Genomic DNA, 27,452 nt, shown 5'->3' on the forward strand with positions numbered 1-27,452 from the left:
GAGAATTGAAGACGTTTCTTCTGATATTAAGAGACAGTTAGAGGCAAAGGGAGTTTTTTCGTTAGCCTGCGACGAAAGCACGGATGCATCTGACAGCGCTCAGTTACTGATTTTTTTGAGAGGAGTGGACAATGAAATGAATGTGAGTGAAGAGCTACTTGACCTCCAGAGCCAAAAGGACCAAACAAGAGGAACCGATTTATTTGTTTCTGTTTGTTCCGCCGTAGATGACATGAAACTACCGTGGAATAAAGTCACTGGGATTATTGCGGATGGCGCACCTGCCATGGCTGACGAGCGAAGTGGATTATCAACCCTAGTCTGTAACAAAGTCAGCGAAGAAGGAGGCAAAGCTATAAAACTCCACTGTATTATTCATCAACAAGTTCTCTGTGCCAAACATCTGAAATATGATCATGTTATGAAACCGGTGATAAAGGCTATTAATTATATTTGCTCCAAAGCCCTGTGCCACCGCCAGTTTCAACAGTTTCTACTCGACATCCAGGCTGAATACAGAGATGTTGTGTATCACAACGACATAAGATGGCTCAGTCGGGGGTCTGCACTGCAGCGCTTCTACTCTCTTAGGGAGGAAATCGGACAATTCTTGGCAAAAAAGGGACAACCGATGCCACAACTATCTGATCCTGTTTGGCTGGCTGAATTTGGATTTTTAGTTGACATAACACGACATCTGAACGCACTGAACACGAGCCTTCAGGGGCAAAATGCAGTGGTAAGCCAACTGTATTCACACATCAAAGCCTTTGGGACCAAGCTGCTACTTTTCCAAAGGCACCTGTCACAAACGCAGCCCAATACCACACATTTCCCATCGCTGCAGGAAATAATGACAATATCAGTCCGTAAATGAGGAGGTATGCAACATCTCATTTCTGGCTGAGGAGTTTCAACAGCGCTTTCGGGATTTTGCAGCTATTGAAACAGAGATCGCGCTTTTTTCCCTCCTTTCTCCGTGGACCCTAATGACACTCCAGACCACCTGCAGCTGGAGCTCATCGAGCTGCAGTGTGATGCCGAGTGTCACAGTTGGCACCAACAGCTCCCTCTTGTCAATTTTTACCACCAGCTGGATAAAGGCAGGTTCCAAGAGATTCGAACATTTGCTAAGAAAATGCTGAGCTTGTTTGGCTCGACATACGTGCGAGAAGACATTCTCGGTTATGAACATTAACAAGAACCGCATGAGGACGAGACTAAGTGACTCTCACCTGCGTGACATCTTGCGCATCAAAACCACTGACTTTTAGCCAGACCTGGCCTATATACTACAGTCAAGATCTCAGTATCACCCTTCACATTAAGTGCAGGCAAGTTATTGTTTAGTCTTCTGAGGTGAATAAATTCTAAAATCTCAGAGAATTGATTTTTTTGTGATGACCAAAACCACAGTTTTGAATATGCACTGAGTCATTTCAATCCGTGTATCATTTGTTCTTTTGTTTTTCAATTGACAATCAAAGCGGGTCTCGGGTCTCTGAACCTAGATATGTTTAATCTTCTCGAAAGTTTTTTTTTTTCCAGACAGAATTTTTCTTCATTTTATGTGGTCTTCAAATATGAAAGGCAGAGTGATTTTGGTAAAACCTTGTTTGGATTTATTTGTGTTCTGTGTGAAGAAATGAAAAGTATGCCATTTGCAATAAAAATTTCATAAAATAGTTAATTTGCAGTTAATGTTAATGGTTCAAAGAATGTCAGGCTGAATGGTCGGCCCCCACACATTTTCACCTCACCAAATCTAGCCCTCTTTGCAAAAAGTTTGGAGAGAGAGAGAGAGAGAGAGAGAGAGATTTTTCCCCACCCCGATTGTTTCGTGGTGGTTATGTTGTAAAGCACAAATACACAATGACATCAGGTCTTAATTCGAATGAGTTATGGGTTTGTTGGATCTTCATGGATGGCTTTCTTCAAAGGAAGCAGACTTGTACTCCCCAACAAGCAAGTGCCCTCACTGAATTAGTCCAACCTCAAAATAAATTTAAAAGGCGATAGATAAATAAGAGCCATTGAGTAATTGTGTGCTTTATAATCCAAATAGTTGATTATTTGTTTCAATAATCGATAGATTATTCGACTATCAAAATAATTGTTAGTTGCAGCCCTAGTCAGATGACATGTGATCACCAATGGTGACCAGTCTGGAGGCTAGGTGGCCTAGGTCAGTGCATGATTCATGCATTTTTTGGGAATCCATTCTTGGTCAGAGATTTGAACAAGGTAAGACAACCACCACCCTATATTGCACACATCATGCTGTACTGTGACAATTTCTTTCTATCGTTCAAAGGGTGTTTTGATGGCCTGCTGCTTGGAGACCGAGGCTACCCGTGTCTGCGTTACCTGATGACCCCCTATCCTGACCCACAAACAAGGGAGCAAATAAATTATAACATGGCTCACAGTAACACAAGGGTCAGGATAGAGATAACATTTGGTGTCATCAAAGCACGCTTTGCCTGCCTGCAAGGCTTGCGGGTGCGTCTGGAGCAGGCATGTGAGGTGGTGGCAGCATGTGTAGTGCTCCATAACATTGCCACTATTAGAAAAGAGAGAGCACCATGCCAGCTGCCGATGCCACCAGATGTAGTGGACCCAGTGACGTTGGGTCACCCAACAGGAAGAGCCGTCAGAGAGGTCATCACAAATCAGTTTTTCCACTAATAAAAAAAGACACATGAAATTATTATTTTTTGATTTATGTATTTATTTATTGGCATTCTCCCTTTCCTAAAAATTAAAAGAAAAAACTTACAGATGGTAGAGACATATTGATCAAAGGATGGTCAATGTATAGCAATGCCTTTTTGTCATGTTCCAGTTTTTCTATTTCCAGTTTTTTTCTATTTCAAGTTTTTTTTTTTATTTGTAGCATTTTTTCTGGCAGTTGGGCTCAAGCATACGCTTATAGAGCGACTGCACATTGTCATATCCAACCTGCACAGCAAAACACATTGAGAGAACGAACATGGCATGCAGGGTTCGGCATCATTAGTGTTACATATTGTCAGTATGAATAATCCTTTTAATAGCAAAGGAAAAGCTGCCCTTTGAGTTCTCTGAGAGGCCTGAGAGGAGGTAGCCATGGGTGGGGAGAGTGGTTGATTTAGCTCCTCCTGAAAGACAATAATGCGATTACCAACTGACCAAAGCTTTGTTCTCTGAAGGTTCATTCTCATTCAATAGATGTATGACTGGAAATATCAGCTCATGACAATTTGCCATACATAGCCTAGTATTAGCCTATGTTAGGTAGCGTTAAATAGACATAAAAATACAAGTGATGAAGTGGGTCAACCTGGATGTGTGTGTCTGACATGGCTGGCATGGTCTCCTCACCCAAGTCCTGAAAAAAAAATTAAAGAGAAAAGCTGTTAAGTTGTGTCAACATATCAGCATTGATAAATCCACAGAACTCCTCAATTATTTCCACACTTACTTTTACCTGAGAGAAAGATGAGGGGCATGCTGGTGGCTGGAGCAGATCAATAGTATCCCCCTCAACTATACATAAGACAGGCATGTGAACTACATAACATTATTTTAAACTGGCCAATCAAAACAATTGATATGACATTACCCTGTACATAAAGGGTGGGACATTGAGCTGCCACCAGGGTCAGAACTGACTGCCCCCTCAACCCCCTCCATTATGGGCCTTCCTCTATTGTTCGCCATTGCCAACTCCTCTGCCTGTGAAAATGTAGCAGGAAGTGGCTCTCCTACAGTTTTCACTACCTCTGCCTTTTTCTGTGAACACATAAGTGTAGGCTACACACCACATCTGTACTCAGTATTAATGATGAGAACTATTAATGCACACCACTTGATAGAATATTTTTATATTTCATCCTGACTTGTTGCCTGGTGCACTTTCCACTGGGGTTGCAGCTCAAATGATTGTTAGAATGAAGTTATTCTTAACACAATACCATTACATTCATACAGGTAGCCCTACAGCCTAGGTGCTTTAGAGAGTAGATCTTAATTCATTAACATTGAGTAAGGGTTCAATTTCAGAAATGTAGCCCGTGTAGGCTATAATTAAATTATCCTAATTGTTTTCACATATTTAGATTTAGACTATTTACGTGTCCTTACATTTCAGTCACAAAAGAAGAGTCCGTAAGACAGAGAACATACGACAAGAACACTGTTTTTACGAATGTACTCTGCAATGCGCTGCCAACAAGCTTCCCTGGCTTTGTTGGCCGCCACGGCGTTAGATTTAGCCGTTAACATTTCTTTAAACTCCTCATATCCTGACATTATCAACGTACATTCTTCTGGGGAAAAATACAGAACACGAGCCATTATGCAAATATTCCGCCTGCTTTGCTGAACACGCCCCTTTTATGCGAACGCGCACAAACTCCGATTCAGTTAACACCGAATCAACCGACTGAAATCTTACTCACCGTCGTAGTACCATTTAACGACTTAGGCAATCAGAGTTTGTCAACCCTGACTTTCCTTGATAACCCCGAGTTAAATCTGAGTAGGTTAAACTCCCTTCGTAGTACAGCCCTCCGGTCTGCTAATATCAGAGCCCGTATACGCTAATATTAATTTATTGCCTGATCTAAAATCTCTGCACGCCAGATTTGCGGCGTGGGGCCGGAGATGTTTAACCCATGCTATCAGGTCTGTTTCAGTTTATACAAATAGTCATGATTTGTCATTCTACAACGGATGCTTGAATTAATTTTCTGGTATGACAGCTCATGTAAATTCCTCTTGAAAAGGTATACACAAGATTAACATTACCATAGCAGTCAGCTGACAGGAAATGTGTCACGATCGTGCTTGAAATTGTTTATACTTAAAAGAGGAAATGCTGTAAATTTGCTCACTGTGTCAGAGCTCACCTGTCTAGAGCTGCCACAGCCTACTGCAGAGGGACCCTGAAATAAAACAGGTCTTGTTGAATAAGACAGCCCATTTGCCGTATTTGCATGCAGTAGTAGATTGAACCTTGGTTCAATGTGAGGCAAACAAAACAATGAGAAATATTCATAGGGATGTTTATTAGCATGTTTAAAATGATATATAAGCATATTGTTGACTCATAAAAGTTCAAATAATCACATGAAATGAATAAACTGTAAAGCATGAAAAATTGTAGTCATAAAACTATTAGTATCAAATGAGCTGTAATTGTTAGCATGTTATATCCAAAATGAGTGCAGTATTATAAATTAAACATTGCACCATAAGTGCATTAGATATTTAAGCTACCTCAGGAAAATTGTGAAATGCTGATTGCTGTACACATAGGAAAGGATCCATTTTAGCATGTAGCTCTTCCACGTTCTCTGGGTTTTAAAAACTGTTTTCCAGTATTACAACATCAAGCACCACTGGAGATTTGGATAGTCCACATCAGTTTGTGGTAATACAGCCTCAGTGTCTAGTGAAATATTTTATGGATGAGCTAAATACTTTCCCAGGGTGATTTGTTTGTGATGGCAAAAAGACTCTCTAAACTCTGTTAAAACCAGGCTGTGAAATGCACGCATTTGGGCAATGACACACTGTGAGGCACTCCAAGCAGAACTGTCACAATTCCTAGGTATGTCTCTAAAAGGTGTGTCAATACAAGCAGCCTGGACTCATAGAACATGATGCTTGAACAAAAGAAAACCCAACCTAGAAACAAGTTATAAACATCTGATTTCAGACCATTAACGTTACAACACTACACACACCATAGAGGCCAAGCTATGTAAGGTGAATGTAAGATGATTTTTTTAAACTTCAATATATTTAATGTCACTAAACAGTAAATACAGTAAATGATTATGCTTGCAAAACAGCACAGATTGTCTGTAGTTTGTGTGCTTGCAAAAGCTACAGTGTGAAATTGTTTAATTAACAAGGATGGCATATATATATATATATATATATATATATATATATATATATATACATAAATTACATTAAATGCTCATGACACATCACAGCTTTTGTGAGGTCTGTGTTCTAAACGTTATTGTTCATTGCACTCAACCTAACCTAAAAGTTTATTCTCTGTTTTGTAATTTGAATTTTGTAACACAAGAAAGCTATAATGTGAAACATTTAAGAGAAAGCTTGGGGATTACTTGCCACTTAGTTGTTCAATTTGCCATCCTTGGTAATTAAACAACCTCATGCTGTAGCTTTTGCAATAGCGTACAAACTACAGACAATCTGCGCTGTTTTGCGAGCATAATCATTTACTGTATTTACGCATTGGTGTCAATTATTCTGTGAATTATTTGTTTTATTGTTAATCAAGGAGGATAAAAGGGAACAGGTTGAAAGTAATGATAGATGTTTCAGCTTCCCCAGTTCCCAGCTCACCAGCCGCCACTGCTTACACACCATTTAATAACTTACTGGGAGCTGATTTAGTCAGGTCTTTATGCTCAGTCCAGCACTGATGGTCAGCTCTGTGGAGAATCTGATTACCTGGTTACAATGATGTGCTTAGGCCATTACTGACGGTGAGACCTATAGAGAATGCAGTTACCAGATTACAAAGTCCTGTTTTTATTCCTCTCAAAAGTGTTTTAAAAGACTGTTTAATGTAGAACCAGCTGGCCTCTGACATAGAATGAAACAAGGTTGGAATAACCTATCTTTACATTGTGAAAGCACTCCATGCATCTCTGATGCTAATACTTGTGTGGTTTTGCCTATAGGTTGTGCTGTCCTAAAAGAGAGCAAGCTAAGCAATGTTAAGCTCTTTCCCTGCTCAGAGCAGGCGTTGGACCTCTGGACTGTGGACAGCGTATTATGAAGGTCATGTGTCCTACTTTGTGAAACAGAGAATATGTGTTTCACTGGGCTTGTCAAAGGGAAGACATCATTTATCAGCCTGCATGATGACAGAGCTACTGTCACATCCTCCCACTCTCTCTGCATCTGAATGATTAATGGTTCAGACTGCAGACTGGTCATGAGCATATATCCATTTATGCCATTCATTCTATGACAGCATTGAGTTTGATTTTATAGAGTTCATATTTGAAAGTGTAGATTTAAAAGTATGCATAATTTCTTACATTGACTACGATTTAACCAGCCAAACTGTGTTTAAAATGTCCATAACCTAAACCGCTGCAGAAATCACCACATTACCATTCCAATAAGGGGTACAGATGTGATACACTAAAGGTCTGCTTCAGCTATCTGCACCTTCCAGGCAGATATTACAATTTAAATTCAATACTCTTCATTGAGAGCCTTGGACAAGAAGCTGCTGCTGGCCTTCTATCACTCCTCTGTGGAGAGCATATTAACATACTCTCTGGGGGTGTGGTATGCAGGCTCCACAGCTGAGGAAAGGAAGGCAGTGCGGAGGGTTATTAACACCACCCAAAAAATTATCGGCTGCCCTCTGCCCTCCCTGGACGACATATCCAGATCCCGCTGCCTCAGTAAAATTAAGGCCATCACAGGAGACCCCTTACATCCCGCCTATCACCTGTTTGACCTGTTGCCCTCCGGACGGCGCTTCAGGTCAATCAAGTCCCACACCACCAGACTAACCAATAGCTTCTTCCCCTGGGCCATACGGACTGCTAACAAACACACTGACCACCCCCCCCCCCCCCCCCCCCCCGCCCAACCCTCTACCTCAATACACCTGTGCAATTCCACTGTGCACTTTAAGTAGTTTTTAAAAAGGCCACATTAATGCACAAGTTTTTCTTTATATTTCTTTTTATTTACAATGTCTTCTTTTTAAATTTGTATTTTACTGTATTTATTGTATATATTTTTTTTTCCTATGTCGTGTGCCTTATTTGTATTGTGTTTACATAATGTTCCTCAATGTTCCTCAGTGCGCTGCTGTTGCAGACCACCCACAATTTCGTTGCACCCCCACCGTGCAATGACAATAAAGCCTATTCTGATTCTTGAGGAGTAATACTAAATATTGAATTAACTTTCAAAATTAGGAAAGGCCCATACTCAAATTGCTGACACTAAAATCAAAGGCGTTGCTCTGGAAACAAATCATATATGGACAGACACTGGAAATTAGGATTTGTGTTCTTTTGTGTTCATGGAACCGATGATCCCTCCTGTAATGTGTATTGATGCGCTACTGTGCATGGTTTGTGTTCTATGGGCCTCTATAGATTGATTGCATTCCCACGTTGTTCTGTGTGTGACTACGAGTGATGCAATAAAGAGTCGCATGGACTCAAGTTAGCCTGTGTGTGCATGTCGTGACACATTATAAACATTACACCTCAAACGTCATGAGTGTTAAAGGAGCTAATTGTTCTGCAATCAGCTCTCACAGCCACAGCATTTGGAAGGAGAGGGAAAACAGATCCATTGCACTGGATCTATGTCAAATGCAATTACAGGCCCAAAAGTGACATAACAGGAAATCCCTCTGGCTAAAGCCAGACCATACAGAAGCATACAGAAGCCATCTATTACCCTGGTTTCCCATGTAAAAATTTCAATCAATGGTCAAAGTTTTATTTCAGTGTCTCTCTGTACTAGCTCTCTGTCAGCTCTAGACAAAAGCAGTGAGCAAATTATAAGTATAAACAATTTCAAGCGCAACATTGACACATTTGCTGTCAGCTGACTGCTATAGTAATGTTGATCTTGTGTATGGCTTTTCAAGAGGGATTTACATGAGCTGTCATAGCAGTAAATACAATCATGCAAGCCTCTGTTGTAGAATGAAAACCCACAACTACTGGTATAAAACTGAAACAGGGCTGGTAACCAAGACAAAACACATGCGGTGCTAGTTTATGCTGCCAGTGGGAGATCATGTTCATTGTGGTTTTAGTTAGCTCCACAAAACTGAGCAATTTGCATGGTTTCCAATTCAGTCCAACACCCAGTTGTGCTGTGTTACAACAGAATACATAATGATAATGATAATGCAAGCATGTTTACTGTAATTACAGTGCCATGCAAAAGTTTGGGCACCCCTGGTCAAAATTTCTGTTACTGTGAATAGTTAAGTGAGTAGAAGATGAACTGATCTCCAAAAGGCATAAAGTTAAAGATGAAACATTCTTTTCAACATTTTAAGCAAGATTAGTGTATTATTTTTGTTTTGTACAATTTTAGAGTGGGGAAAAAAGGAAAGGAGCATCATGCAAATGTTTGGGCACCCCAAGAGATTTGAGCTCTCAGATAACTTTTACCAAGGTCTCAGACCTTAATTAGCTTGTTAGGGCTATGGCTTGTTCACAATCATCGCTAGGAAAGGCCAGGTGATGCAAATTTCAAAGCTTTATAAATACTCTGATTCCTCTAACCTTGTCCCAACAATCAGCAGCCATGGGCTCCTCTAAGCAGCTGCCTAGCACTCTGAAAATTAAAATAATTGATGCCCACAAAGCAGGAAAAGGCTATTAGAAAAGATAGCAAAGTGTTTTCGGGTAGCCGTTTCCTGAGTTCGTAATGTAATTAACAAATTGTAGTTAACAGGAACGGTGGAGGTCAAGTTGAGGTCTGCAAGACCAAGAAAACTTTCAGAGAACTGCTTGTAGGATTAACTAGAAAGGCAAATCAAAACCACGTTTGACTGCAAAAAGACCTTCAGGAAGATTTAGAAGACTCTGGAGTGGTTGTGCACTGTTCTACTGTGCAGCGACACCTTCATGGAAGAGTCATCAGAAGAAAACCTTTCCTGCGACCTCACCACAAAATTCAGTGTCAGAAGTTTGCAAAGGAACATCTAAACAAGCCTGATGCATTTTGGAAACAAGTCCTGTGGACTGATGAAGTTAAATAGAACTTTTTGGCCGCAGTGAGCTAAGGTATGTTTGGAGGAAAAAGTGTGCAGAATTTCATGAAAAGAACACCTCTCTAACTGTTAAGCACAGGGATGGATTGATCATGCTTTGGGCTTGTGTTGCAGCCAGTGGCATGGGGAACATTTCACTGGTAGAGGGAAGAATGGATTCAATTAAATACCAGCAAATTCTGGAAGCAAACATCACACCGTCTGTAAAAAAGCTGAAGATGAAAAGAGGATGGCTTCTACCACAGGATAATGATCCTAAACACACCTCAAAATCCACAGTGGACTACCTCAAGAGGCGCAAACTGAAGGTTTTGCCATGGCTCTCACAGTCCCCCGACCTAAAAATCATGGAAAATCTGTGGATAGACCTCAGAAGAGCAGTGCATGCAAGACAGCCCACGAATCTCACAGAACTAGAACCCTTTTGCAGGGAAGAATGGGCGAAAATCCCCCAAACAAGAACTGAAAGACTCAAAAGCTACAAAAAGTGTTTACAAGCTGTGATACTTGCCACAGGGGGTGTTACTAAGTACTGACCATGCAGGGTGCCCAAACTTTTGCTTCGGGCCCTTTTCCTTTTTTGTTATTTTGAAACTGTAAAAGATGGAAATAAAAAGTAATCTTGCTTAAAATATTAAAGAAACATGTCATCTTTAACTTTATGTCTTTTGGAAATCTGGTCATCTTTTACTCGCTTAGCTATTCACAGTAACAGAAATTTTGACCAGGGGTGCCCAAACTTTTGCATGGCACTGTATCAGTAATAACAACATTTCTGATACCCCCATAGTATAAGAAGGTCCTACTGTACTACTAAACTTACATAATTTATCAGTTCGTTCAATCATGTCTCCTGATACCATTTGACTTTAGGCGTTGCAACTGGAAAAAAAATCCGTTCAAGGGATATTAAGAGACACGATAATTATGTTTCCATCTCAGTCAAAGCCCTATGAACGGAATACTACTGAACGAACTACTTTGAAAACGATATAAAATCACTTAATCTGACTGTGTGGAACCAACGAACTGGTTTCGATAGGAAGATGCAAGTTTTTTTTTTCTTAATACATTCTAAATCAGATCCGTAAACGATATAAATGCCCCACCTGTGTAGTTAGGCTTTGTGATACTAATTACCACTTTTCATGCTTTTACAGTAACTAGTACAACAAATTAACAAATAGCAAAAATAGCAAAACTGTTACAGCATATGTTCAAATACGAATTGAACAATTTCATAAATATAACTTTCATTCATGTAGTCACAATATATTTAGGATACTTAAGACAAATACTGTACGGCTCTGTAAGTGTGAACGTGTGTAACACTTTCGCCAATAACTAACGTTTTTCCATGTGTTCTGCCCTCAAAATGCGTTGGCTTTCCTCGCACAGTTTGGCAGACAGCTACTTTCAATAAACACCCAAGGAAGTTGCTTACAATTGGATATTTACTTTTTAATTCCGTTTTAATTGTGGTTGTAAACTGAAAAGAAATCACATCACACTTGCTAACCTAGCAAACATTAACCATGCAAACAGGTTCATCGAACTTACAAGACAAATCTTTTCCCAGGTTCGCCGAATGGAAGTTTTGTACGCCTTTACTCTGCTGACGACTAGCTCGAATGTGCACATAGCACGACGAGTCAGGACTGCGTAACCAGTGAAAGTAGCCCATTGGAGGGCGCCATAACCCCATGAAAGACAGTCCCTAACACCATGATTATGATCAAATTGAAGTGATACGGAGTAATTACTTTTCTGTTGTGCTATCCTTTCCTTCTGTTGAACGGCTCTATTGCTCTATAACGATTTGCACTGCGAACTCACGTCTCTGAAGCGGTCCCAGTGTCTGATCTTGCGGCTGTACGGGGAAATGGCGGATAGCCATTGCTCATCTCCCATAGCGCTCCCCTAAACATATCCCTCCTGGATACCTGAAATGATCTGTCTGTGAGGTAGGACTTGAACCAGCGAAGTGCAGTGCCAGGGATGCCCAGTTCAGCAAGGGTGGACAGGAGGATCTGGTGGTTTCAAATGCAGCGGACATGTCTGGAAGGATGAGGGTCGATGACATGGAGGCAGGTCTCGCCACCTGCAGGGTGTCGACAAGAGACAGGAGGGCCGTTTCAGTGGAGTGGCTGGTTTTGAATCCCAACTGATTGGAGTCCGACAAGTCATTCTGTAAGAGAAGAGCAGAGAGCTGGGGTTTTAAGGAGTGGCAGTGTAGCATAGTGGTTAAGGAGCTGGACTTATAACCAACAGGTTACCGGTCCGATTCCCACTGGGACACTGCTGCTGTACCCTTGGGCAAGGTACTTAACCCACAATTGCCTCAGTAAATAACCAGCTGTATAAATGGATAACATTGTAAAGAACTGTAAGAGTGTCTGCTAAATAATGTAATGTAAGGTGTTTCCATTGCTTTGTTTACCCCCTGAATACTATTCTAGCATAGACCAGCTATGGAGAGAAGCTGCCATTTGCACTATAAAATGGTTCAAAACCTATCTAGCCCTTCTCCTAATGGCCACACCTTGTCCTGTTTCTTACATTTTGAATCATTACAGGCTAATCCTTGTAATGATCTCCTGTGCACATGTTTTCATTATAAGTGTCAGACAGAGCAGAATAATCAGATAACATACCAAAGTGTTTCAGAATGGCTGATGACTAAACAGCAGTTCTCTCTTTCTTTGTTGCCTTAAGGCATGTTTTAAATGAAACACCTCTCTGGAACAAAGATTAATCAGCAAGAAGAAATTGATCACCAAGTCAAAGGGCTAGATTTATCTGGTGTTTGTGTGCAAGTTATGGGGGAAATGGAGGCCAGGAGGGCTTAAAAATGATGTAGGATTTGCCCAGCAGTCACAGCAGTTCAATCTATGTCTGACATGCATATATATTACTGTGGTGAATGTGTTCGAAATGGGAGGGGATTTTGTAAATAAGGTCCATTAAATATTCAATTGAATTTATCAATGCCCATGTGTATTTAGTACAAGCCACTTATTTGCCTGGAAATGTAAAGACTGCTAAAAATAGAGATTTCTGCTTGCATTTTTCTGCAAAATAATATCATTGCAAGAACTCAGCACTGCAAAGAAGCTCAGTTTATCTATTTCATTTGCAAATGTAAGGGTGTTCTTTTCTGCTTCTGTGGCGTATTATATTAGGACTGTTCCTTCTGTTCCTCCTATCCTGTGTAGCGAGAGTAGACTGTTTTTACATCATTTGTGTAGTCATGTGACATATGTTTATTTTATACTTATGCAATATAATATGCATAAAAACTTTAAAATTATAGATATATACAGTATGTAGCAATGAACTCTTTCCCGTTTCACTTTGTCTCGGGGGGAATGCTGGTGCTGGCCAGAGCAATGCCAGTGATGTATACTTCATCTGTATCTTCACTTCTACAGTCAACTAGAATTTAACAGAAGTTGAGGGTGGCCACAATAATCCATAAGACTAAGGCATTGCGTCTAAAATGCTGTGGAAGAGCTGAGCTGCCAGAATGAGAAGATTTGTAACATGTCAGCGGCCATCAGTGTAGCATAGTGGCAAAGAGCAAGGCTCATAACCAAAAGGTTATGGTTTGATTCCCTGCTGGGGCACTGCTGCTGTACCCATGGACAAGGGACTTCACCCACAATTGCCTCAGCAAATATTCAGCTGTATAAATGGATAACATGTAAAAATTGTAAACTATGTAAGTCACTCTGGGTAACAGCATCTGCTAAATAACAATAATGTAATGTCCAGGTGCACATGCCAGTGGACTGTCTACGTTCACCCCTGGGACTGTCATCCACAGATTATCTTCATCTGGTATTCTAAAAGGAGACTTTCTTTTGTCATTCCATGATAATGTTAACAAAACAGATCACACTTGTAATGTCTGAGGGTATATCCTCTGTCCACAGACATGCAGCTGGGGATATAAAATCCAAATTTCACGTTAAAACTGTTTACGTCACAGTCCTGTACTTTGAAAAGTATTGTGACATCACAGGAGACTAGAAGGTGACTAGAACACACCAGTGAAGTGGTTTGACCTCTGGATGACTGAGAAATTTGTTGGTTTTCAGGTCTACCTTTCAGTCTTTGGTGTGACATGGTAGGCAACTGCATTTATTATGAATGACCCAAAGGTTTCAACAAAGAGAATAATACATAATAAAACAAGAAATATATTTATGACAAAACACCAGGTTTTTAAAATCAACTTGACGAAGAAGATCTAGTTTTGTGAGTGTCACTAGACATTGCTTACATTAAAACCTGTCTCCTCCTCTACTCCATGCACATATTTCAAAACTGCTGATTAAGGCATGTCTGGTGCATTAGCCAATCACTGGCCTCCTCCACAGTCACAATTACACAGACAATGACAACCGGTTTGAAGTTGAAATGACATCTTGATGGAATGAAACTTTCTGTGAGAAAGTTTGAATAGGTCCTTCATGAACACTACACAAACAATTTACACTCAGTGACCACTTTATTAGGTACACTTCTCTAATACTGGGTATGACCCCCATGTGCCCCCAAACTGGCCTGAATTCGTGGCATGGATTCAACAAGGTGCTGGAAACATTGCTAAGAGATTCTGCTCCATGCTGACAGGATAGCATCACGCAGTTGTTGCAGATTTGTCGACTGCACATTCATGCTGCGAATGCCCCGTTCCACCACATCCCAGAGGTGCTCTATTGGATTGAGATCTGGTGACTGTGGAGGCTATTGGAGTACACTGAACTTATTGTCGTGTTCCTGGAACCAGTTTGAGATGACGTGTGCTTTGTTGCATGGCGCGTTATCCTGCTGGAAGTATCCATTAGAAGATGGGTAGTCCGTGGTCATAAAGGGATGCACATGGTGAGCAACAATACTCAGGTAGGCTGTGGCATATAAACAATGCTCAATTGGTATTAAGGTGCCTAATGTGTGCCAAGAAAATGTTCCCCACACCATTACACCACCTCCATCCTGGACCATTGACACAAGGCAGGATGGATCCATGGATTCATGTTGTTTACGCCAAATTCTGACCCTATCATCTGCATGTCGAGGCAGAAATTGAGATTCGTCAGACCAGGCAATGTTTTTCCCATCATCTACTGTCCAGTTTTGGTGAGCCTGTGCCCACTGTAGCCTCAGTTTCCTGTTTTTAGCTGACAGGAGTGGTACCCGGAGGGGTTGTGGTGGAAAAGTGAAAACCCTATATGTAAATCATAAGCATTGCCACTTTCACCCCACCAGAGAAAAGCGCAGCTTGACGTGATACGATCAAGCTTGTTACATGGTGGAGATAAATTATTGCCAGCAAACGTCATTGCCAATAACTAATAATGTTAGTTTTTGATTTTAGCCACAGTTATTGACATATTAACTGTCAAGTTATTGATATATCAGCCATTTACTCTATCTATGCATGTGGAGGTCTGGAAGTGTATATGGAAATCAGACAGTCCAATATGTTAGCCTTAAATAAACAATATATATTGTATTATACTTTGTATGCATGTGAGTAAAATCTAAAAGGAAGGGTCAGAAGAGTACAGAAGACTGTGGGAGGGTAAGCAGCTGTTGAAATGTAATGCCTCCTGGGTGGTTGCCTAATTTACATTTACATTTACATTTTATTTATTTAGCGGACGCTTTTATTCAAAGCAACGTACAAAAGTGCATACAGTAAGTATTAGCGACACTATGGGGACAGGATGTGTACAGTTCCACAATGAGACAGTTCTCAGCTGAGAGCAAGGTCTATTTGAGGACACAGTACTATCTAATTTATACAGCTACAGGGTATAGGGAAACTAATAGGATCCAACTTCAAATAGCGCAATGAGTGCCAGAGTAAAGGCGGTAACAAGAAAACAAAACACAAAAAGCACATAGCAATTTATAACAGCACTGATCCGGGGGGATCAGCAATTGTGTGACAGGTCAGTCCAGGTACAGTCTGAAGAGATGTGTCTTCAGACCAGGTCTGAAGGATTGGAGTGATGGAGCTGTCCGTAGCAGGACAGGGAGTTTGTTCCACCACTGGGGAGCGGTGTAGGAGAAACGCCATTGCCTAGCAGAACAAGAACCTCCTGCTTTGTCTGTGCAAGGAGCAAGACGTCCAGTTGATGCTGAGCACAGGGGCAGGTGTGTAGGGCTGGATGAGGTCTTGGAGGTAGGTAGGGGTAATTGCAGAGAGCAATGCTTTTTCTACTGAGAACTGGTGACCCATGGCTTTTCAAAAAGGACTCTAGCTCTGGCCACTGCCTCCCTGCTTGCTGCTCTGCTAAGCAGAGGGGTAAGTTGATTTTGGGAGGCGACACTTCAAGGTGATCCCCTGGCCTCAACAGATCTGTTGGCTGCCAGGGGCACTCAGCTTCCCCCTTTGACGAGATCAATGCTCTTTGAATGCTTGTGGCTGATTCTTCAGTTGTGTATGCATGTGTGTATGTGTGTGTATGTTTATGTGATGCACTGTGTATGATAAATGCTATTATTACTTTTTGTATAGGACTCTGTGAGTTAGCAGTGGCTCAATGGCAAACTATAAAAACTATCAAATTATTTTATCTGTTGTGTTTCAAAGAGAAAGCCACAAATTCCATATGAATTTGACTAATATTATGGAACTATGATCACAAAACAGCCACCAACTGAATAATTAAATGGCTTTTGAATTCTTCCATCTGACATTCTTGAAACCCACAGACAAACAAAGTTTTCCTTCATCAGGGTCTCATGCGAGAAGGAGTCACATGAAAATATCTGAGGCTTGTTTCAGAAATGGTTGGAGTCTTTTCAGTCAAATGGATGTATCTGACCATGCGCCAAGAGCAAAATGTGCCGTGTCAGACCTGCTTGTGTGAACAGCACCACACCATCAAATATCCATAAATAACAAAGCCAGGGGAGCTGATTGGTGCATGACAGAAAATTCCATGAAGAGTCGCTGGACACAATTAAGACTCTTTAAGGTTATAAAATAAGTATTAAGCACAGATTTAGGGTTTTAGATAAAGTGGTTTCGAGGCCTGAGGGTGCCTATTGAGGCAAATATGAGAGCTAGAACACTGGCGCACCCCTTCTGTTGGGGAGTGGGGTGTGGGGGGTCCAATTTATCAGTGTGCTTTTGAGAAGGCAGGCTAAATTATTTCTCCCCTCAATGGGAAGTCAGAGGAGGCAGAGAAGCTAATGTACACACCTCTCCTTCCCTCTCAGATAATGCAGCAGAAGTCTTGGTTCTCTCTTGCAAGGCCAGTGATTAATGCTTCTCGCTCACAATGTTTCAATCTACAAGCCACTGCTGACTTGACAGTCCATCCATCTCAAGTCTGACACACAGGGAACCACAGCCGGCTCAGCCCAAGCTCCAAAAGCAAAAACTTGGCAAAACCTCAGTTGATGCCTTGTCTGTCTATGAGTATCGGACTCCAGCCAGACTGGCTTGAAAATTTAATGAAATCTGCTTGCCTTTCCTGAAGAATCTGGGGTGCATACCATTTGTGTGAGTTTTGATTTTCTCGAGACATGCTCTGATGCATGAATGAACTCACGAACCTGTGGGCAGAGTATGCATTACTGGATGAGTATGATTGCTGGAATATATATTTGACAAGCAATCTTTGGATTTCCTTATTCAGCAAATGCACCGCTACATATTCATTACGAGGAGAGATATTGGCATTTCCCACAATACTTTTCAGCACTGTTACATCATAGCCCTGACGCTAGTGAGGACACTCTTTGGGGACTGTGGTTAGCTGATTATGCACTCTGCACTGGTGCAGAGTGACTTATGCATTCCTAATGCATTCCTCCAAAATATCTCAGCACATCGTCCACAGGCACGCATCTAATATTTTATGTTGACAAACACCCAATCTTGGATTCATGCTGTCTGAAACCCATTATGACAGCAAGAGGTGGGGATAGCAATCAGGACATGTGTGCTGACCACTGGGTTGTCAGGGCTGATGCCCCCTGCACCCAGACAATCCCCCCTCCCACCCACCCACACCTGCGTGACTGCACTTGGAGAGGGAGGGAGGGTAAGGGAAGGAGGAAGTGACAGGTTGCTGGGACATAGGGTGACAGAGCTCTTCCAAATGCAAAGGGTCACAATTGCAGGGGTGTTTTGCCTCTGCCTCTCTGGAAGCCACCCATTCATGCCCCCTAAGGACATGAACAGAGACCCTCTGTCACTGCTGTGGAGGACTGCCTGTCACAGGCATGTAACATAATGATTCATACGTCTAATTACAGAATGTAACAATACCTTCTTTCTCACAGATTTCCAGTTTCTTGTTACCCTTTTGCGAATGGTGAGGTAATAATGTTCAGTTTTTCTACACTCATTTTCACTTAGATTTTCTGTTAGTGACATTAGGATTTTATTAAACCACTCATAAAGTCCACTTCCATGGGGACAGCTCTGTATTAGGCTTTGGAAGATAGTGAGCCCATAATAAAGCAGAAAAGGTACACAAGAAAACTCAAATAAAACTCAAATAAACTATGTCAAGTCACTAAGGTGGTCTTCTTGCAGTCATGAGGGCTCCCCCTACTTAATTTTTTTGTTTTTATGTTTTATGTATGTAATGTAAACCCTAGAACATTGCCTCTTACCTGTATTCCTGTAGCAGTGCACATCAGCACCACTAGAAACAGAATCATCATTCTGATTCTTTCAGTAATATATTCAGCTTTAAATCCACCATTGTTCCATCTCTAAGCAGCTCACACAAAGGCTAGGGAAGTATTTTTATATATGCTCTACTGAAATGTCTGCTTTCTTAACAACATACTCCTGGAGTACCCTCTTGTCTTGAGAAAAATACCAAGCTCTTGATCCATCTCAATAAAGCAGTCATCTGAACTGTGCACTGCAGGGATATGTGCCAGACAAGCAAAAGGTTGACAGACGACATATGTCAGTGAGATAACCTACTAGATTTATGCAGAGGCAGATATGGGCAGCCTGAATACACTGACAGGCAGGTAACCTGGCAGAGCTGTGGGTAAAATTGACTTGTTGTCAGGACATTACAGGTTCCATTGCCAGGTGTGGCCCTGCTGTTATACCTGTGGTGTCCTCAGCAATGTCTGTAGAACTTCATCGCTTCATGATTTGACTAAATGAGAGGGTGATGTAATCTGTGAAAGTTTCGGTCCATAAGGGCAGTGGCCAAACAAACAAATAATAAAAAATAAAAATTTAAAATATATTTAGATATTATATATTCATATCCATATTTGTTCAACGTTGAAAAAAGGGACAGATGCTAATGCCAAAGGAATTCTGAATAATATTTTGATGTCAGCATAACACATAACTGTCTGATCATTGCAAAGCAGAATATTGATTGGATGAATTAGCCTCTTGCAGAAATAATAATGTAACCTATTTCAAGGTCCCTTTTTACATAACTTTTTTCACATTCATTCTTCTGCACCAAGTGTGCCACCATTTATTGTACAATTGAAGCACTAAAAGAACATACAGGCAACCTGGCAACACGCTTTATGTATGAATCAACTTCTAAAAGCATTGTTAAATAAAACTAACCCATATTCTTTTATGCAAATGAGGAAGTGCTTACTGAATTGCTGTTTGCAAGGCTGTCACATGTAATGATTAGTATTCTGTCAGCCACCAAAGATCGCTGAGAGGAGGCCGTTTCTTGTTAAGCATGGTGTTACTATGGTTACTGGTTCATGAACACTCGCCTAAGACTTGCCCCACGACATTTCCTCTCAATGCAATACATGAGCAGCGAGCCCTGTTTACCATGCAGAAAGTACCACAACTCTCTGAAATACAGCAGCTATTCAATGATTCAGTGATGTACAAATCTGTAGGGAAAGTCAGACAGCATTCTTCCTTTCCAGACTCTTTGGTCAGTTGTGTTTGCCAATAATGATCATTAACACTATCAAGTAAAAAAAAAAAGACTCAACTGTGAAAGCAGGCTCCAGGAGGGTTTGTGATCTGCATGATACTCTTTGGTGTTACCTATCTATGAGCATTTCAAAGGTGATTTTCCAGTTTCAGAATTCAAAAGATTCTGAAGTGAGATGGGATATTAGTGTAATGATAATACAAAAAAAGAGTAAACAAAGGGTTTTGCATAGGTTGAAATGATCCATTAAGGAAATAAAATGCTTGCATCCACGACTTAAGGGTGACTGGAATTTGTCTGTGTTGTGGTTTACTATAAAAACACCATGGGGTTCAGAACAGCGAGTGGTCAAAGAGGCTGCTTTAGCAATTCCATCAACGGCTCCCGGCCTGAATCTGGACCCCTGCTCCAAACCTGTGATGCACTGTGCCTCTGGTTGAAGAAAAGTAGCATTCCAACACAATGGCACCCCCTTTTGGACACACCAGTCCACACAAAGCTCAAAAGGAGCACCATGACATGTTCCTTTATTAAATCAGAAAAGAAACATTTCTTTAAAGAAAACAAACAGCTTCGCTTGGGATTTGAGTCTCAGGATCTTGTTTTTGCTATTCATCAAATTTGGCCTCTGAATAAATACAGAATGAACAGCATCAGCATTGTATGAGATTAATATTAATTACATTCTGTATCAAGTATAAAGGAAATGTAAAATTTAAGCAGATCATATACTGCTTGTGATGACTGACTAAAAAGCATTACTTGAGGGGTAACAAATAATGACACAATGTCAATCTTACAACAACAAACACAGGCATACAGGAAAAACCTGTGCTGAAAACACGCTAAAACCGTGCAGTAGATCACCTGTAACATGTCCAAAACACCCTCGAATCCTGTACCACAAACAGCGGCTACCAGCCCACTACTTTTCCATTCTGTCTCAGTCATGCCCCTGGCCCAAGAGTGGACTTTGGAGTTTATGCAATGTTTTTTTCCACAGGATCACAAAGTACCTTTTCCAAATCTTGCCCAAAGGTAAAGCAACAAAGAGAATTGTGGAATCATGCAATTTTGCAACACCCCCCACCCCCCTTAGCTATAAGTTTCCTCTGGAGTAGAATTAGGGTTTATCACAATGTGTAATGATATCACAGATGTGGCAGAACAGTTCTCAAGGTGTTACTGTTGCTATACCAGCTGTTATCAAAATGCTGTCTCGCTCACACATTAAATGGATGGAAAGGGTGACCCGCATAGCTTTACATGTCATACATTTTCTCCATTTATACAGCTGCTTTATATCTGTTTATATCTGCTGTTGGCAATTACAGCAGTGACCAAAAAGGGAACTAACAAACTTTTTACCACTACACCACACTGCTGCCCTGCTCCTTACCGCTACACCACACTACTGCTGTACCCTAGTGACAGAGTAGTTGCAAATTTCCCCATTTGCTGGGATTTCTCAAGCAGTGGAAATGGTGAGAGTCTCCAGTACAATGTTTAGATGCCAGACCAAAGTCAGTATTGGTGTTTCAGCTCCCAGATGCAAATTATACTGCAACACACTACATCTCAGTCTTAACCCTGCCCATCCTCTTAATGAAGTCACAGCTTTGCCTTTTAAACTTCCTCACAGAAACAGCTCAGATAAAACACCATCTTCACATCACCTAGTTTTTAATAAATACAGCTTTTGCCACTGATGCAATTTTCTTAAATACTAATTTGTGAGCTTTGATTGTTTAGAATACAACAAGCGAGGTTTGACTTTTTCCATAATAAAACGAGGAAGCTTTATAATTTACTCTAGTTCCTGCAAGTGAAAAGTAGAACATGTATACATATATAAACTATAAAAATGACAAACCTTTAATTGGCTCACTTAACTGGGGAAGGCAACCACATCTTTTATCAACAGTTTATCAACAGATGAAAAATAAAAGTTTGGACCATACTAAAAGCTTCATATTAGTAGCATTCACAGACTTTGGAGGACAGACAAATTATATTCAAATCACTGTCTGATTTCTTTCCAGGACCCTCTGACTTCTCTGGTGTTGGAAGGTCCTAGGGGATTAATAGGGGCTTTGTCCATTTTCTGGGCAGGAGGATGCCCACAGGAAGCTCCTGGATCCACTTGGGGGTGGAGATCAGCGCTCCACCGCTCTGGGCTGGCTCTCAGACAGGGCGGAGCCAGACTCTGCTGTGCCTGATTTTTTTTGCTGTTTTACACTCCAGGGTAAAGAATGTTTGAACAAGGACTTAGGTGGACAGTTTTCATCATTATAATACATCTTCTCAGCAACTGTGAAACAACCTATGGAAAGACAAAAAAAAAAACTGGCATTAAACCTACAAATTGAAAGCCATATGGATCAATTTTCAGTTGTTACACATGTTTATCCATGTTGAAACCTCTCTCATGCGCTTCCCTTTAAAGGAGAGGCTGTAAAAAAAACATTTCAGCAAAAAAACAGTGGCCGTATGCATGTTTATTTCACAGGATACCATTTTCTCTATGACATGCATAAAAATTCAAAGAAACATGAGGTTTGAAGTATTATTACTCATCTAGAATGTGCAGTATGCAGCACAGATTTAAAGACCACTTTGCAGAGCAAGCCCAGGTCTTAGTCACACACCTCTCTCTCTTTAACCATGGAGCAGGACCTGGACTTCGGACAGCCTGGTGCAGCTGGGCGTGCCCATCTTCTGTGCCCTTTGGTACAGCTCGCTGTCTCCGAAATACCGTGCCCGATACAGCAAGCCCTCCTCTGTAAGACAGGAAGAAGACATTTAAAATATTCAGCTCAATATAGCAAGCCCTCTTCTGTAAGACAGGACAAAGTGGTTTAGAATGCACTCTATCCAACTAAACTGAAGTGAATGACTCTAAATCTCAAACAAAATGGCAACTGCAAGATAAAAGTTGATAAAAGCAAAACAGCTTATTTAAAATTTGTATTCATTATCTTACACAGCAATATTACAACAGCAATACCAGCATTAGTACTACAGTTTAGCTTAAAATTGGCATATAAAATCCATTTTTGCATGAAACAAATCTCAGTTTCTGGAATATGACAAAGCATTTCAAAATGAATGACGTTTACAGGCATTTCACGGGATCAAGCCTGAACAGCCATTGGTGCCTCAACCTACAAAGCATTTTGTCCAGGAATTACTGTCCCCAACAACTAATGCAATGTTTTAGTAATGTGTGAGAACTGTATTTTGTAAGGAAGGATGTTTTACATTATGTTTCCATGTAAGGGAGGATCCTTTTCTAAATCACCAATTCAAATCTCTAAGATCTACAGATCCAATTAAACACACTTATTTTTAGACAGGCTAACTGTCATTATCTGTGGTTGTGATTGCCTGTGTTTGGTGGCAAGCCATTGGCTAATGAGCCACACCTGAGTAATGAGCCACACCTGCCTTAATTAGCCTTGGGGATATGGAGTTTTCGAGAGCAGATTATTTGCTGTGGCTGTGAATAACATGCTTTTGATTTGTTTTGGAAATAAACTATTTGGTTTTTGTACAGATATGGATAAAGACATAATCACTGAAATGTGTAAACATTTATACCCGAGTGTCTCAGGGCTACCTTCAGCGAAGTCTGAGCAGACAATACACACAGACTGCCAATCAGGTTGCTGTGTGATGAACATGATTTCACTGTATTATGCTGTCCCATATTCCATAAACAGGGTAATGGCACTGTGCTGTGCTCAGCCTTACTCTGCTGCTTCTCCTTCCAACAGTTGTTCCGGAGGTTGGAGATGTAGTCGTCCTCCACACTCCTTTCCACGTTTTTCAGATTCGCTCCTGTGTACTCCTCAGAGAAGCGCTCCCCTACGTAGTAAGGTACCTTCAGTGTTCCCGTCAGCCTCTTCTGCGTGTGTCCCGCAGACCTGCGAAGGGGAGGAGCAGATGAAACCTCAGGATCCAGGATGCCCAGCCATTGTTTGCACAACCATAAAAAGGGTACAGCATAGAAATGTCAAAGATATCTGGACAGCTAGGCAGTATGTACCCTTCAAATTTGCGCAAAATAATACAGCGATCCAGAATAAAGATCCCTTCCCGATTTACCCACAGTATCTGAATGCTAGTGCATTGAACACTGTAGGTACTGAAGTGACCTTGCAACCCCAGTGAATCTGACAAACTACTGTTGACTGTAACAGCCTCTTCAGAACAAGGTAACCTTCATTAAATTACACTACATGGCAGCCACCACAGCAAAGCTGTGAAGTGAAATCTTATTTACAAAATTAGATCTCATATTGAATGGGTGGTAAAATGTCTATTGGCTATAGGAAACCACTTATATAGGACAGGGCCAAGTAAACTGAATCATGGCTTCAGTCACTTCCAGGGATGCAAACTCATCAGGGGTGGAAAAAGGTGAAAAAGATGCGAAAAAGATGCGGCATGCCCCCAAAAAAGAATATCCAAAAAAGAACACTCAAATTCTTGCAACACCTAAAAATGAGCGACCCCCACTCTATAATTATTAGAATTGTCCTATTTTGTGATAACATTCAAATTCTGTTCAACATAATTGTCCACTTTTCTTCTTTTTTATGTGTGTATGTATGTGGCTTTGGCAATAATGCTGCTGTAACATTCATGTCAATAAAGCTTTCTTGAATTGAATTGAATTGAATTGAATTGAATTGAATTGAGAGAGAGAGAGAGAAAGGAGTGAGGGAGAGAGAGGGAGAAAGGAGAGTCATAGTTTGTATGAGCTCCTAGTTTTTTTTCTTTTTTGCAGTTTTAAAATGAGAGAAAGTTGAAATACTTGTATACATCAGCAATATGATGTTACCTAAAGAGTGAATTTAAACAAAAACAGGACCGAAATCAACAAAAGATTGCTAAAGGGACAGCTGAAGGGACAGAAGGGCAGAGCAGTAGCTAACTCTTAGAAGGAGATCAGCAAAAGACAAGGAGGTAAACTGGAATACAAATAAAATCCATCTTTTCAAACACCGATCAGAAGTGAGTACAACAACAACTTGAGAACTATACTTTTCTAAGTCAAAGGACAGAAAAAATTCCTGAGTTTGAGCTTTTACCTTTTTAAAATGGGGCTTTAAAATCAAGGATAAAGCTAAGCTAATTTGCTAAATCTTAGCTAAACTGTTAAATTTAAAGCTCAAGAGGACAGTTACACAGCACCCCTCCAAACATTCTAAATTGTATCCATTCAAATAAGCTGATAAAATGATCCAATCAGAAGAGGAGCTGCCCCTCCCCCTCTGCCCTGCAGAGTGTCCCTCTCCCACTCTGCACTGAATACTGTCCAGTTCAGTGCCCCCCAGAGATTACTAATGAAACCCCAAGAAAACAGTTCAAACAGAAACTCCTGAAGGCAAGCCCAGGGACACTTTTTGGAGATCTGTATGTAACCCACATGGTGAGTAAGTACACGCTAGGTTCAGGAAGAACTAAAAAAAAAGGCTAGCTGGACACCAATTAGGCAGAACAGAACACAGATGTGTATGCAGAATAGAGCAACTGTATTAACAAATAGCTGGCATTATCCAAAATGAACAGCAGCAATATACAGCCTCCACATACAGCCTCAATCATCACTTCCATTGTCTTTTTCTTTTACAATTGTATGGATGCACCCTCAAAATAAAATAAAAGTAATAAGATTAACTCCCTCATGTTCCCACTGGATGAGAAATAATAGTTTCTATTGGTGTTTGTTTGCCTCCTTTATGTGCAGTGATGTGATTGCTGGAGTGCATTTTGGATGGAAACAGCGGAGTGCCACTGATGCAGAGGAGACAGCTCGCTAGAGCACATTCCAGGCTGTCTGTCGCAGGTGCTTTGCCTTCTGTGATCATAACGTGATGGTACTGGTATCAAATTGTGATATGAAAGACACAGTCAGCTGTCCTGAGCATACAGACCAGGAATTGTAATAGTCCTGCTAATGTTAGCACTGTACAAACAAAAACAGTTAGGCATATTAATACTAGTTAGTTATACTAGTAGCTAGTACATCTAGCTAACATTTAACAGATAACATAGTCAGCTAGAAAACTAAATGTTGTGACAGGGTGTGCTGTAGGGTGATTTTTTGCTATTACTTTTGAGTTAGGTAACATTAACTATTCTTGTTCTTCTCATGTTGGCATTATACCTGTTGGCCAAACAAGAGGAGCATTAGTAATACCTCCAGGATTGTTAGTTTGCTATTCTGTCTTCTCCAGTTTCAAATCCCATCTGTGTGGCTACAGCCTAGGGTTACTGTAGTTAACATCACAATCAAGAGCGTTTAAACCATGCTGTAGTCTGCCATGTACATAGGAACATGACGGACAAACTGGATCTCAAGGCAATATGTAGACAATTTGTGTCAGTGAGAGGCGAAGACATGTTTTTGGGTCATACGCATGTACTTGTGGGTGCATGTAATAATATGGGAGGGGAAAGAAGACAGAGACATGGGGCCATGTTAAGGTAGACAAAGAAATATGTGTTGATTTAAACCTGCTGTATAGAGTAAAACTTTTACATCTGGTAGAAAAAATGATAAAATGGCCATGACACAAAATTTATCAAAGCTAAGTGATATGCATGTTTGTATCAACACCAGTTATATTATGAATTTAATTGTTTAAAAGTTAAAATGCTGTGATTATACTGATAATTTCTCACCTTTTATTGTGTTTAAGAAAGCACTATATTGTCATAGTATATTGTGTAAAATTTCAGGAAATGCAATGAAAAATTCCTAAATTTCTGGCGTAGGACCCCCAGACTCCCTGCCAAATTTATGTCCCCACCACTTTCCAAATCAAACCTACACCCTTGATCCAAGGTATCGAACAGGTACAAAAAAAACCCAGCCTGAATAATAAATCAGGACTGATGTATACAATTCCAAATCTACTGTATATTTCAATAAATTTTAACTTAAACTGTTTAAACCTGTACTTTTATTATTTAACCATTATCCAGTATAACTTGCTGTAAGACTCAAAGTTTAACTGTACAGTTACAACTTCTAACTACAAAGGAAATAGATATTCAAAGCAGTTAACACTAAAAAATGCTAACATGTGCAAGGAGTGATTACAATATGTCTACCCACCGGGCAATTCACTTCAAAAACTATTGCATGCTTGGTTCACGTGAACACTTGCTCACAACATAATATGGCTAACACAGGCTGCTTGCACTAAGAAATATCACCGAGCAATAAATGTATCAATCACAAACTACAACATTAAACTATATTAATAAACAGAAAATGAACTACACACTTTCAGTTGTACATATCTGTCAGAAAGCATTCTTGTTCAAGTACATGAATTACAGCCAATGAATTATAGTATTTTAAAGGAATACCAACGGAGCTTAGCCATGGCTAGCATAAATAATAAAAGCAGAACTCACGAGATTTGCAGGAATAAAAGGAAGAATGACGAAGATAAACTGCTCCTACGAAGGTTTCTTTGATGTTTTCGTGTTTATAACTTAAATAGAATGGTTTTATATTAACTTTTATTTTAATTTGTTCTTTATCTGATCAACACGTCTGCTCCGCTCACTAGCAACGGCAGAAAAGAAATTATTGTCGTATTGAAAATTAAGATTGACATAAAGGGCGGGACTACTGCAGTTTGGACCAATAGGGAAATGACACCTAACACAAGACTGAATACTAGGCAACCGCCTAGCAACAACTTATCCAC

The 27,452-nt window shown here is 40.5% G+C and overlaps 1 protein-coding gene and 1 long non-coding RNA gene across 4 annotated transcripts in view; both read right to left on the reverse strand.

Moving 5' to 3' along the window:
- Positions 1-3,010: 3,010 nt before the first annotated feature.
- Positions 3,011-11,422, reverse strand: LOC118789717. 2 transcript variants are annotated; one of them, XR_005005475.1, is made up of 5 exons: positions 11,360-11,420; positions 10,623-10,681; positions 4,893-4,928; positions 3,323-3,370; positions 3,011-3,140 (listed from the first exon to the last, which is right to left on the reverse strand). It is a non-coding gene; the product is annotated as an uncharacterized LOC118789717 (long non-coding RNA). The 2 variants fall into 2 exon arrangements; XR_005005476.1 differs by lacking the exon at positions 10,623-10,681 and having other exon boundaries at positions 11,360-11,422.
- An 8,807-nt stretch (positions 11,423-20,229) lies between these two features.
- dnajb12a (DnaJ heat shock protein family (Hsp40) member B12a) overlaps positions 20,230-27,452 on the reverse strand; it is a 29,209-nt gene continuing 21,986 nt past the window's right edge. For both annotated transcript variants that reach the window (XM_036546276.1, XM_036546277.1), the window contains exons 7-9: positions 23,473-23,645; positions 22,368-22,499; positions 20,230-22,042 (exon numbers count right to left, since the gene is read on the reverse strand). In XM_036546276.1, coding sequence (XP_036402169.1) covers positions 22,378-22,499; positions 23,473-23,645 — 295 coding nt within the window. In that variant the 3' untranslated portion in view covers positions 20,230-22,042; positions 22,368-22,377. The remainder of the gene's footprint in view (positions 22,043-22,367; positions 22,500-23,472; positions 23,646-27,452) is intronic.

Source organism: Megalops cyprinoides, chromosome 15 (assembly GCF_013368585.1).
Source record: "Megalops cyprinoides isolate fMegCyp1 chromosome 15, fMegCyp1.pri, whole genome shotgun sequence".
Lineage (NCBI taxonomy): Eukaryota > Metazoa > Chordata > Actinopteri > Elopiformes > Megalopidae > Megalops > Megalops cyprinoides.